At 39.2% G+C, this 14,162-nt stretch overlaps 1 protein-coding gene across 1 annotated transcript in view; it reads left to right on the top strand.

Moving 5' to 3' along the window:
- The window catches only part of MEGF10 (multiple EGF like domains 10), a gene marked incomplete at its 5' end in the record, with an annotated part of 80,867 nt that overhangs the window by 37,783 nt on the left and 28,922 nt on the right, over positions 1–14,162 (top strand). The window contains 4 exons of the mRNA XM_082075093.1: positions 5,581–5,755; positions 6,628–6,748; positions 9,095–9,258; positions 11,497–11,599. Coding sequence (XP_081931219.1) covers positions 5,581–5,755; positions 6,628–6,748; positions 9,095–9,258; positions 11,497–11,599 — 563 coding nt within the window. The remainder of the gene's footprint in view (positions 1–5,580; positions 5,756–6,627; positions 6,749–9,094; positions 9,259–11,496; positions 11,600–14,162) is intronic.

The raw sequence follows: 14,162 nt of genomic DNA, 5'->3' as shown, positions 1-14,162 counted from the left end.
CCCTTGCATATTCTGGTGTGTTGTAGATGAGAAATAACTGAACTGAAATCAATGGCTGTGTAGTCTTGCAAGTTGTGAATGAGAGGAGAATCTATTTCTCTCTCTCCCTGAATGCACATACGAGAATTGGTATAGAGGACTGTTTTAATACAAAATTTCCAAAGCCTTACCAATTATAAATCTAGGTTTTAAAAATACTGTTTTTTTTTTTTTCCTCCATAAAAAGCAGGTAAGATCTGATCCCTGGAAATTGAATTTAAATAGTTTTCCAGTTGGCTTACCTTTTACCATCCCTTCTTATTCAGGCAGTAATGAGTTCTATTTTTTGAGTTTTTTGTTTTCAGTGTTTCAGCATATTGTTCAGCATCTGAAAACTAGCTATTTGGAGAAAACCTTCGAGCTGTGTTGGAGGAATGTCAGATGTCAGCTGAGGCAAGCCAGCATATTTATAGAACAATTCTAGACAGCTTTCTCTTGCTACAGAACACAGTTCTGATGAAATAATTTGGCCATTGTGCATTCACTTACACATTCACTTACACTTAATTGTGTTACTAGTCACAGTACCCTAGATACGATTTGTGAACATAGTCTCAGTTTTTGCTTTTGAAAACAGCTGTGAAAGAAATTTGCAGAAACTATTGACTGTCACATAGAATGCTGCTGTATGTTCTATGTAAGATGCACTTTTTCTCATAGATAAAATGAGACTTTAGTCAGAATTAAGCACTGATGTTAAAGCGCTTGAGCACATACATCTAAATAACTATTATGTTAGGCCTTTCTGAAAAATTACTTTGTGGATTTTCTGAGTTGTTCAACATACCTTTCATTGACAGACGGTGTGACAGCAAACTGAATTATTTTCTCTTTCCATTCATATGCTTTTACAGTTGTGTGCTTGCACTTCTGTTTATCCCATTTACTTGAGACATCTTTTGAAGAAATGCAGAGTTTTTTACATAAAATCGTTCAATTCCTTCTTTGGGCAAGCCATTCAAGAATAAGTGGCACCATAATGCTGACCTATCTAGCTCTCAAATTCTGCTAGTAGACTAAATACTATTGTATTATGAATTATGGTTATCTGCTTTCCTGAAAGTTTGTCTGCAGACTGTTGTAGCAGCCTTGTTTGACAGGAATGCATTACACTGTATAGTATTTCTTATATTACAGGGATTACTTCTGATTCATGTTCAACACAGCTGTTCCTTCATTTATACTGCTGGAAGACAGCTTGTGGTCAAATCAGATCACAAATGTTCACATGTAAACAGCAGCATATGGCTGGTCTTTTTTTGAACATTTTCTCCTCTGTATGAGAAATCGAATGGAACTTAACAGGCCTGTAGATGTGGGTGGATATTTGCAAGAGCATAATGATCTGTGAGGTAAACAAAGATTTTCATGACTTCACAAGTGTATTTTTCTTATACTCCTTCTTATATTTTTCTTATATTCCTTCTCCCTGGGTTAAGAAGTGATTAAGACCAGCAAATAACAGAAATCAAAGGGCATTGAGTAATGGTGTAGAAGACAAAGGTCTTTGCAGACACTTCACGCTTTTGAGAATCTTCTGAGAAGCCAGTTTTGTCTCGCTGTCTTCATCTTTCACTAAATATCAGTCAGCCAGGAGATAACTTTTTAAGCACATCAGGGAATATTATCATCGATTACTTTCCTACCTCAAGTACTATTTGGGCTGGCTGTAGCCAAAGGATCTTCTTCATAGCACTAGCCCATTTAACAGCAATGTAAGAACTGATAATCCCAGGGCACAAAAAGGGCATACAATTCCTTCTTCAAATACACTTTGTGTTTCTGTAGGTCTAGGATTCTGTTAGGACTTCTAGGGACCTTGGCATCGTAAAAGCTTTTTTTCAGATGATATGACCACTGGTTTAGATACCCTCAAAGAGGAGCTGTTGGTAGGCCTAGAGCCCTACGTTACAGCTTATGTTCTTAGTATTCATAGATACAGAAATGAACTACAAGTTGGTTAAAAAGAGACTTAGCACCAAAAAATAGTGCTGTAAAACATGTGTGCATGAGTTGCAGTATACAAGTATTTGTCTAGCCATTTTCTTCAAATACTTAAACGTACAAAAAACATTATGATACCCCATAGTTCAAAAATGCATTTCTATTACTGTTTTATGACCGAGGAATTTGTATCAAAACAGCTTTGGCAATAATTCATAATTTGCACTTTGGGTAGGCTAAGCTACAGGGATTTTGATGCTGCTGTTGGCTGATGGCAGCTCCTGGGGATAAAAGGCAAGCCCATGCTTGTTCTTAGTTGTATCAGCAGCATTTATGAAATGCTTCGTAAAGGGTTAGATATAGATATACTTGAGAGTTTTGGTTTTTTTTTTTGAGGGGTCCAGAGGAGAGCTGCAGGTAACGACACTCTTGTGCAAAGAGTTTTTTCACAAAGGGTTCTTCTCTATTGCATCTTTTGATATATATGAAAGAATTTGAGCTACAGTATAAATCAAACACAGACTGCTGTTCTGTGTGACTAGGTGACACTATTGATTTTTCCTTTTTTACTCACTAGGCAAGAAAAAAAAAATTAGAGTGAGCACTACTAGGCTGAGATTAAGATCACGTAAAACATGAAAAGCTTCCTCAGTGGGATACAACAGCAGTGCTGTGAGCTGGTCTGAGCAGCCCCATATCTTCCTCCCACTTCCATCCACAGTTTGTGGGGCTTAGAGAAACTTGTAATTCTGAAGATCCAGTTTGCAGGAATGAGCAAAAAAGATTGGCCTTTGTTCACATTGTCACTTTGTTTTGTACAGGAATGTTTTTCTAGCCTAGGCCGAGTTTTGTCATGCCTTTATTCAAATGACACCAGATGATTTTTCAGAAAATGTAAAAAGGGCAGACTGTAGCTGCGTATTTATCTAGAAGGCTTACAAAGGATATCTGTTACACCTGTCTTACAGCATATGCATTGGTTCAAGGTTGATCTCCAAGCTGAATTTGAGATGTCCCTGTTTTGTTGTTGTTGTGTGGTGGGTTTTTTTTTTTGTTGTTTGCTTTGGTTTTCTTTTTTTTTTTTTTTTTTCTTGTAAGCTCTTACTGTTGATTTTCCACCAATGTTTCACACCCATAGGTAAGAACAGCTGGGGGCATTCTGTATCACCAGCTAATTTGGTATAGTTCAGGCTGGAATTAGGGTTTATTCATTACATGAGCTTTAATGGGATTTCTTTTGTCCATGCTTTTTCTGAGGTACATACATATGTAATGTGGAATTTTATGATGTGATACATGTTTAGTTCATTTAGTCTGTGTGTATTTTTAAAGTCAAGTTGAGAGCATCTTGCAGTTTTTCATTTTTCTAGTGGACTTTTATGAAAATCATTAAGTTCATCTAAGTCCTTCAAATAATTATCAACTACCCATGAGTATTTTTTTGTCTCTGTTCAGAGCAGGGTTGCATTTCCAGAAAGTGTGAACAAAAGACCAGGAATAAAAGCGGATGTACTGGCAGTATCATCTCTCAACATATCTTTATTTCTGTATCTTAATATATACATCTTATTGCCAATTAAGTTAGCTGCATGAGAACCCATCAAAAAGCTTCACAAGTATTCCAGCTTCCTGCATCTAATTACAAATTACAGAATACTAATTTTGGTGTCAATCAATATATATGCAAGTATGTCTTAGTAACACTCACTGGGGGGCAGAGAATATCAATGCTTCTGCTTCATAACCAATGCTTGCTCATGTGTGTGCTGTTCTCCTATCCTGAAAATAATAAAAAAAAACCCAAACAAACAACGAATAAGGCTGAGATTTGTGTCTTGAAATGACAGTACTACTAATTTTATGCTTTAAAAGTATTATAATTCATATCCTAAAGACTATTCAGTTGTGGATTGAAAGATCTTTTCATATTCCCTGGCTTGTTCTCTTCCACTGGTAAGACACATGGGTATTGGATCCAGAATACCACTGAGTGCCTACTGAAAGCTGGGAATAGAGGACAAATCTGATCATCTTGCATCATGTGTTTTCATAACTTTGCATATAGTTGATATGAGAATAGTTCCATTTCAACATATTTCATGGCAGGTATACTTAGAGCTGAACAAATAACCAGGACTGTTGACTATGAGCACCATAAGTTTTGAACCATTTTTGCATATATTATTTAGTTGAAAAGACCTTTCCTCTCACTTCATGGAAACCAGCTTAATACTGTCCAAGAGTCTTTAAGTCCCCCAGATTCTTACGATGTCACACCATATGCAATAATATATAGAGAGCAGAATGCATAATGACATTCCAGACAGTATAATTCATACTTTTTTGATCAGCAGTATCTTGTCAGTTGGTTGTATTATATTTGGCAATGGGAATCTGTAGTTTGACAAGAGTAGTCCATGAGTCCAAAGAGCAGTTGCAACTAATATTGTATTCCCTTGTTATGGTGCAACTTTTTCAAATGATATTGTTGTTACTTATGTTATAGCACCTAAAAGTGCAGTAGATATTTTTTCAAACTTTCAAATGGTCAGAAAAATATGCAAACACATCCTATACAAGGAGTCAGCAAGTCTTGCAAAATCAGGCTCTTGTCATGGGTCATTTAATGCGTCTGGGCAAAGTAACTTTTTTTTTCCAGCACACTTAAAGCAACTTCAATCAGTGGCAGACAAATATCTTTAAACAGTCTTCCCATTGTAAATATATTGGATTTGGATATTAAGGCTTTCCTTTGGTGAGAATTAAGTGAAGTGCTTTGTCTGCCAGAGTGCTACAGAGTACCCCATTGTGTCCACTTTTCCAGCACATATATCTTTGCACAGCTGATGGAGCCCATTTGTTATCAGGCAACAGCTGTCTGACTGGCCCTTCAATGAAACTGCTGTTCCAGGTAGGGACAGCTGGTCTGCCACCAGGTATGGCCAACACAGGGAGTATGCTCTCCAAAAGGTCACTGCTCTCATGGTATATCTGAATTCTGCCCAATGCAAATGATTTTGTATTGTTTGCAGAAAGATGCTAATTGTCCTCTTTTCAACCAATGATTTAAAGAAAAGAGCGTACTTACTACTCATTGGGTGCTGCGTTATTGTGTTGGATGCCACACTATTTTACTGAAGCATCACATTTCTCAGACAGTATGCTTGGGCAGAGTTATGAAAATGATCGCTTTATAAGTGGAGTGGACACCTACCAATACATTTTGTGGAATTTAATGGATTCATCACCTTGATATTTGTAACCATGGATATATATTTTATTGTAAAAACTGTGTTTCAGATAGGTTTCTTTTCAGCTAGCTATAGAAAAACCATACCTCTGCTTTTCTTTCTGTGTCCTCCCAAAATGTCTATATGTTGTATGATGTTACAATTTTTATCTTAATTGGCATACATTTATATACACATATACAGAGCCCTTTTCTTTGTGGTTTGGTGAGTAAAACCATATCTATGCATAGCATGCGAGATCCTTTATGCAACCTATCTATAACAGCATTTTGTTCTCTGGAAAAAAACCTAATATTGGTGTCACGTTTAGTCCTGAATTATTTATCCTTTCATACCCTCCTGGCAGCTGTCACCCTATGTCTGGGGAATGCTCCTGCAAGCCCGGCTGGTCTGGGCTCTACTGCAATGAGACATGTTCCCCGGGATTCTATGGCGAGTCATGTCAGCAGATCTGCAGCTGCCAAAATGGTGCTGACTGCGATAGTGTGACTGGAAAATGCACCTGTGCCCCTGGATTTAAGGTAAATAAGTCTCACTTTCACAGTCCATTTTTGACTCTGCTTCCTTTATTAAGTGCCAAATTCTTCAAAATGCCAGAATGTCCTTTCTCCACCACAGTAGAGTTAAGGTAGTAGTAGGTAGTAGAGTTAAGGATATTTTGTACCACTGGGTGTGTTATAAGGTAAGACTCTGAAAAGGCAAAGTTTGTGATTGTTTCTTAGTACTGAAATTGAGCCATTTTAAGCCATTTTAAGCCATTTTAAGAAAGAAAAGTTGACTGCTTTATAAGCCATTGATAAGAATGAGGGTCTAAGGTGTAAATTATGTGTAAATAAAGGGAGGAATGCTAGGTTTCAGTCATTATCTTGTTTCACCAACTCCTCAGCTCTATTCAGAGAAACTCTAGACAAAGACAATTGTTTTTACAGTTCAGGAGAGATTGTTCTGTGGCTTACACACATTTGCTGTTACCTGTGCATTGGATGCTAGTGTAACATAGAAAACATTTTAAAGTATGACTTTTAAGAATAATAACTGTGAAAACTTCAGCTAAAATACTTCTTAAAAATATTTTACATATCCACATTATTTTCCACTGAACTGCCATCTTACCGTGTTTAGATTTCATAAGGGGCTTCTTTGTTACTGAAAATACTGTCCATTGCTCTAGCCAAGTTCTGTTAGCTATGTGACCTGAGCTCTCACAGCAACTAATGGAAAACTACTGCTTATTCTAGAAGTAGAAAGCATGAAGGACTCTCCCTTAAATTCAGGATAACTTAGTGACAGCCTAGGACACTCATGGGCTGTATGTTTTCTGGCTTTTATAGCCTCTGAGTCATCTAGGTCATTTAGTAGTTGTATTGTCTGAACCTATTTTTGTGTAATTAAGGGTGTGACTTGTGGTACTCCTTGTCTTCCGGGGACGTATGGAGTAAACTGTTCATCTGTGTGCAACTGCAAAAACGAAGCCGTCTGTTCACCAGTGGACGGTTCTTGTGCCTGCAAAGCAGGTAAGTGTCTCTTCAGAATTATTTTTATTTTTCTCTAATCTCAAAATGAAATGAGTTTTTGAAGTAGAGAAGGAGAAACAAACTCAGTAAAAAGCAGACCACCTCGAAGGCCATATCACTAGATACTTCATGCTTCTTGCTGCTCAGCGAGGCAAAAAATAGGAACGCATCTACTCAGAGAAGGGTGCGTGTACCTTGTGTTCCTCTTTCTTCAATGCAGTTCTCAGTGGGCTGGATGCTGTGGCTGAGCGAATTACTAGTGTTTACCTGAGATGGGCCACCACTTGTATCTTGTGGCGGTGCTATGGTCTGAGAGACCATTGTATGCCATTTTTCTGATGTTGGCTTTCCCAGTCAAAATATGTAGCGCAGTTTCCCCTCAGCCTGGGTGAGCCTCACCTCTGGCTGCCTCCCTCGCCCCTCTTAGCATCACAGAGGCACTGATTTCTTCCTGCCAGTTTAGCTCTGATGTTGATACCTACTGGCATTTTTATCTATTCAAATACTCCTTTCCTCAGCAATTACCTGACAAAACCTTGCATAACCCCTTCCCAGCTTGTGCCTCTTCTGTTTCCTGCTTCTACAAGAAAACTTTCTGAATCTGCCAGTATTAGTGTGAGTAGACTTATGTTCCTTGACCCTTCTACATGGCTGTGTCCTTCCAACAGTGATTTTGATTGTCAGTGTACCTCCACCAGAAGTTGTATGTGCCTGCCCACCTCTCTGTCTCCCAGTATCACATGCCTTTGGCTGCAACAGAGATATATCAGACATCCTCCAGCATTGGTTCTGCAGAAGTCTTTTCCCACATAAAGGTCTACAGGTGCACATGGTGTTCCTTTTCAACCCCAAATGTGCTACTAAACTGCACTTGAAGATCCCCTCTTGCAATACACCTGTTCTCTTTTTCACTTCTGCTGTTAGGAAGGATTTAAAGTCCAGCATCTCTCAGCTGTGATGCTGGCTTGCTGAGAATGGAGGGCAGGTTGTTGAATACTCCCATGCAAATCCCATGCCCAGCCTACATCATAGACCCCCCTCTAAAAATGTTTTTCTAAAAATATACAAAGGTTGAGTGTGGGGGAGAAGTGTTAGAATTACCTACACAAATAGCCACTAAATTTGTCAGATACAATTAAATCAGTTGCATAGCAAATGTGTAGTTTCCAGCTTGTGCTCTTGCCAGAGACAGTGGAGCTGATTTAACTCTCTTAAAGTAGCCAATAGCTACTGCTAAGTAGTAGTTTGTGCGGAGAAAAACTATGCCTTGAGCCACACATAATCCTATCTTCTTGTGCATCATGCAGTTTTAGTCATACTATACTGAAAAAAGACACCAAATGGTGAAATTAAAACCTTCATGTAAATGAAGGAAATTTATAAATCCTGGAAAGACATTTGATAGAAAGTGTCTCAATTTTCCAGCTAGTATAGTGTAATATTTTTCCTGAAATGACCCCTAAATTCAAAGCTATCAATCCAGGCCATAAGGCAGCTTCATTTCAATACATATGTTTTGGATAGTCTATTGATTAGATTCAGTGCAGAACTATTTTCCCTTTGCTTACTGTAAACAAGGTACAAAATTAGAAACTTGGCTTGTGTCACTGCTGATGATAACGTATGACTGGCTCACGCCATTTCTCTTGTATCCAATGGATGATCACATTTTAAAAAATCTATTCACATCTCTGTCTATCCAGTGCGCAGTCTGTGAACCATTAATATCAGGCATAATCAGTGGTGAATGCTGCATTTTAGGGCCATTTTCTATTACATTCTTATTTGTATTTGAAGAGAAGTACAGAAATAATCTGAAAGGTCTTTTTTGTATCTCTGGAGAAATCTAACTTGTACACTACTCTTGTGTTTTCTCTTTTTTCTGTGTCTGAGATTTCTGTTAAAACCATATTGCAAAACTGTCTGTGTTGAACACTAGTGAAAGAATCCTGAAAGCAGCAGCTCAAGTCTAAGGAAAATAGACTCTGTCTTTTTTGTTTGTTTGTTTATTCCAGGCTGTGCCTTAAAACTTGCAGTATAGTTTAATGCTGAGAAATTTCAAGGTGTCTGTGTTTTTGTTTTGGATCTCCCATCAATTACTTTTGTATGTTGGCATCCATCTGCAAATGTATGCTGTGCACAGATGTTACAAGGTGCCCTTGAGCACCTTTGTTCAAACCTGAACAAGTCCTCAGCTGAAACTGCTGATACTCACCTGTAGTTAATGTTACGCTGGTATTGTGCATCTCTGAGAGATGCCACACAGTAGGTGGAAGGCAGCATGTCCTCAGAGAGGAATGGGAGAAAACCTGATTAATTTGTCACTTTAATTCTTATTTGTTGCAGGTTGGCATGGTGTTGATTGCTCAATAAATTGTCCCAGCGGTACCTGGGGACTTGGCTGTAACCTGACTTGCCAGTGTCTTAATGGAGGGGCTTGCAATGCTCTAGATGGAACCTGTACCTGTGCTCCAGGCTGGAGAGGAGAAAAATGTGAACTCCCTTGTCAGGTAGCTTAACAATTTCACTGAATTTTGCACTGTAGGATAATACTGGGCAGGGGGATGCTCCATGTCATTCTTCTGACTTCATGGGTAAAAGTCTTTAAGCAGCACTGCACCTGGTAGCCCATATACAACTGGGTTCAAGATCAGGGACATGCACCAGCAGTTCTTCTGGAAGAACTCTGCTGTGCTGCACATCCAAGCACACGAAAAAATACTACACAAAATGAAGGTGCACTGATGAACACTTTTTCTGCTTTCACACTCAGAAGCTGGATCTCAAACTTTTCACAACTCCTTTAGAATTTCTTGAAAAACACAAAACCAAATTTTTCCCTATTGGCATCAAATTCTATCCAAACTGCTTCTGTTAAATTACTTTAAGTAAAAATGATGGGAGAAAAAATGTACCAAAAAAGTACTCCACATCAAACAACCTAACTTTAATTAGATTAGCTTACATCTATGATTCAGTGTGACAGAAGAACTTTCATTTCTTGTCAGTCAGACACAAAAAGGCACTCTTCCTGCCCAGTCCCATGACAGGTCTCTGCCTTTCTCTTGGAGCTCTCACTTCTGCTGCCTCCCAGACTTTGAGAACTGCAAAATTAGAAATCGCTGTGTTGACAAAGGCACAGTCCTCATCAGTTCTGTTCTGCCTTGTAATCTGTAGTTTGGGGAAGCCATAAAAATATACAGTTTCAAAATTTCAGAAGTTGTAAACTTCTCTCTGCCCTGCTTTTCCTCTCTGCTGTCTTCTCTTTTGCAAAACTATCTGCATGGCAAATTTTTGGTTTAATATAATCATAAAGGAATCACCTGAACTAAACATAAACCTTTTGTATTCCCCTCCCATATCACATTCAAGCTTCTCTCAGTGTGTACTAGCTCTACTGAGCAATTATGTGGTAGGAGTAGCTGACCTACAATGTAAGACTGAAAAGCACACCTTTGTTTTGAATGAAAATTTGAATAGTCAGAAGTGGGGTTTTTTTTGGGAGTTGCTGAGTTGAGCAAAAGGCTCCTTATACCCCAGTCATGTAAGATTTTCTTCTATTTTAGACTTGAAAAACTGGGAACTGCATAGATAAATGCTGTGGAACTTGGTTGAAATGTAGGCATGAATGTCAAAGAACAGCAGATGAATTTTCATATAGGTTTTGTTCGGGTTTTTAATGTGACTGAGACCAGTTTTTAGCCTCAAATTTAAATGATTTGTTTTCAAACCTGACGTGTTTTTTCTTTTTTTTCCTTTGCTATGGGTAACCTCAGAAGTATTACCTTAAATTATACTAGCTTTTCCCCATGATTTTTAATCTGGTTTTGACACCTTCTCTGTAAGACAAATTTACTGTCTTGTTTTCAGAATGCAGTTGTAAGGATTTTGCTCTTTTCAGTTTCTTAGATTGATTTTGTAGGAAATTAACCTCAAATATATGTGCCACAGAAGCAGCAGAAAAGGCAAATTCATGTGTTTATCTGTAGTTCCATTAAAATCTGTAGTTCCATTAAAAAGAATACACCAAGAGGGGTGTTCAACTTGTAACTTTAATTTCTCTTGTTTGTTGAAAAAATGTTGCATAGCCAAAAAATTATTTTGTTTTCTGTACTGTCTCATAACCAAAGAGCTTCTCTTTTTAACATAGTGAGATGTAGTGCAGAGAGAAGGATTTTTCATCAAAAGAAGAGAGTTTGTATTGTTTATGCAATAAACTTCACACTGAATACACATTTTAGTATAACGTTTTGCTACATTTTTTTTAGGAAATTGTGGCTTTATGTAGTATCCTTTTTGACCAATATGTAGGCAGCTCAGGGTCTGAGGCAGAAAAGAGACTGAATTGCTTTCCTGTAGAGGGAACCCCAGGTCCTGGAGCAGAAGCACAGTTGTAAGGCAAATGAGGGAAATTAGAGGGACAGTACAAGAAAGCTTTCATTGCAGCCTCTGACAGTGTAGATTACTCTGTTCTGAACCACTGTCTCCAGCTCCATTAGTCTAGGATTTTTCAAGAGAATGTAATTAATTCTTTATCTTCCCCTCTTAAATGAAATAATGAAAATGTAGGGTGCTAAAATGTTCCAAAAGCCAAAAGTGTTTTACATTAAGAAAGCAGATTATGGATTCAGGAGAGATCTGTACTTGCTTTTTTTATGCAGAACTGTCCAGAACTTGTTCTCCTCTAACTCACAGTTGTTGTAATTTCTGTTTTTTTTGTTTTGATGTTGTTGTTGTTGTTGCTACAGGACGGCACATATGGTATGGATTGTGCAGAACGCTGTGACTGCAGCCACGCGGACGGTTGTCATCCCACCACGGGTTACTGTCGCTGTCTACCAGGATGGTCAGGTGCGAAAGAAACCGTCATGAAGAACAATGAGAGTTTCCGCTGTGGTGGGACTTTCAGTTTTGTGGATATAGGAGCAGTATGTGGGGTTGGAAGGAGAAATGGGACAGTTCTGTGGCTGCTGTGTCACTTCTGTGATTCACAGGTGTGGAAACTCTGTCAAATGTGGGATCCACAGAACACTGGGAATAGAAGGGGAAATCTTAAAATCTGGGCATCTCCAGAGTATGATTCCTTACGAAGGTGGTGAATAACTAGATATTAAAGGTTGTGCTGGCAGTGTAGGAAGTGGAAATCTGTAGGGGAAACACATGTGGGCAGGAAGGGCCCCTGCTTTGCTGTGGAAGACCAAATCTATTTCTTACTTGTGCAATTTGTCTGTATGTAAGCTGCTGCCAAGGTCTTTGAGAAGGCCTGTCTGACTGTTGTGTCTCCCCAGTGTTGCCCTTTTCAGTGTGAGAGAGGCTTCCAGAGCCAGCACTGAGCCAGGAATCTGTTTTATTCTATGTTTATTTTATTCTCTTCCCACAAACTGCAGTGTGACTTATCATTAGCCACTCAGATACCTCTAGCAAATGGCTACCACAAGCACTCAAAAATAATAAAAGATATTTGAGAGAATTATGAAAAAATAGTATTAGTATTATGCCATCTATTACTATTTTGTGAGACACTACTTTGTGTTTATTTTGTTTTAATGTTAATGATCTTTGATGACTCTTGTTACTTTCAGGTAGTTTCAGGTGTTGTACGTGTGTGTTTGGACACACCTTCTCAAACTTATATTTGGATCTGCACAAAATATGATTTCTTAAGTTAATAAACATATTAAGCAAAGAATGCCGACATTTAAAATGCGAACAGTTGCTGATCTTGAGCAACCATTGTGTAGGCAATTAGAACTGTTCACAAGTTCCAGAGGTACTGCTCAAAACACATATTGTGACTTTTCTAAGCCAGAGACAAGTCTTCAGAGACCAAAAATATGTTAATGAATGAAGCCAGATTAAAATAGGTAGTTTTGAAAGGCCATGCTAAAAATTAGCAATTTTTATAACAGGCTATAAAAATTACCTGGCCATAACTAACTGGGGATGTGACAAAGGCTTCAAGCATATCACAAACTTTGACTATACGTGAACTCAGGTATTAAAAAGGAGATAATATTTTTCTCTTTAATCAAATCTTACTTTGTCTTCATATTTAGAAAGGAAAAAGTTTTCACTAGAAAGAGACTTCATGCATGGTCATAGATAAAACTGAGTATTCGTCTCTGGATGATGTCATCACAACAACGTGTTTAACAGGCTAGTTACAACATGTTGGTGATGTCTAGACACACAGTATGACATAAATGGCATAGTTTGCTTTATACTCTGTCTGGAAAAATCCTCCTCCCACACATCACATGTCAGAGCAATATACATGAGGAATATGGTCTTTGTGTCGGTACTTATATTTAGAATGATTAAAAAAGGGAGAGAATACTTTACAAACAGGTTCTCAAATAGCTGTACTGTAATGCTACATTGCAGAGATATCATTAGACTGTAGAAGTAAGAAAGGAGGCTGTATATATATGTGTATACATAGTAGGTAGAGAAGCAGATTGTGATGGGTTGACCCTGGCTGGATGCCAGGTGCTCACCAGATCTGTTCTATTACTCCCACTCCTCAAAAATACAGGGAAGAGAAAATATAATGAAAGGCTCGTGGGTCGAGAAAGGACAGGGAAACACCATTTACTCAGCAATTACCATCACGGGCAAAACAGACTTGACTTGGGGAAATTAGTTTGATTTATTACCAGCCAAATCAAAGTAGGATAATGAGAGATAAAACCAAATCTTAAAAACACCTTCCCCTCACCCCTCCCTTCTTCCCAGGCTTAAGTTTACTCCTGATTTCTCCACATCCTCCCTGCAAACAGTGCAGGGGGATGGGGAACGGGGGTTGCAGCCAGTTCATCTCATGTTGTCTCTTGCTCCTTCCTCCTCAGGGGCAGGACTCATCGCACTCTCCAGCATGGGATGCCTCCCATGGGAGACAGTTCTCCAAGAACTTCTCCGACATGAATCCTTCCCACAGGCTGCAGTTCTTCACGGACTGCTCCAGCGTGGGTCCCTTCCATGGGGCGCAGTCCTTCAGGAACAGGTTGCTCCAGCCTGGGTCCATCACAGGGTCACAAGTCCTGCCAGAAGACCTGCTCCAACGTGGGCTTCTCTCTTTGTGGGGCCACAGGCCCTGCCAGGAGCCTGCTCCAGCTCCAGAGGCTCCTTTGGGCATCCACCTGCTCTGGCCCACGCCAGAGGTCCAGGTCCTCCAGAGGTCCACATCCAGGTCCTCCCTGGGCTGCAGATGTATTTCTGCTCCACTGTGGACCTCCATGGGCTGCAGGGGAACAGCCGGCCGCACCATGGGCTGCACCACGGGCTGCAGGGGAATCTCTGCTCTGGTGCCTGAAGCACCTCCTGCCCTCCTTCACTGGCCCTGGTGTCTGCAGAGTTGTCTCTCTCACATATTCTCACTCCTCTCCTCCAGCTGCTGTTGTGCAACAGTTTTTTC

This window comes from Streptopelia decaocto (genome assembly GCF_964273445.1).
Source record: "Streptopelia decaocto genome assembly, chromosome: Z".
Lineage (NCBI taxonomy): Eukaryota > Metazoa > Chordata > Aves > Columbiformes > Columbidae > Streptopelia > Streptopelia decaocto.
This window is presented reverse-complemented; position numbering and strand designations above follow the sequence as displayed.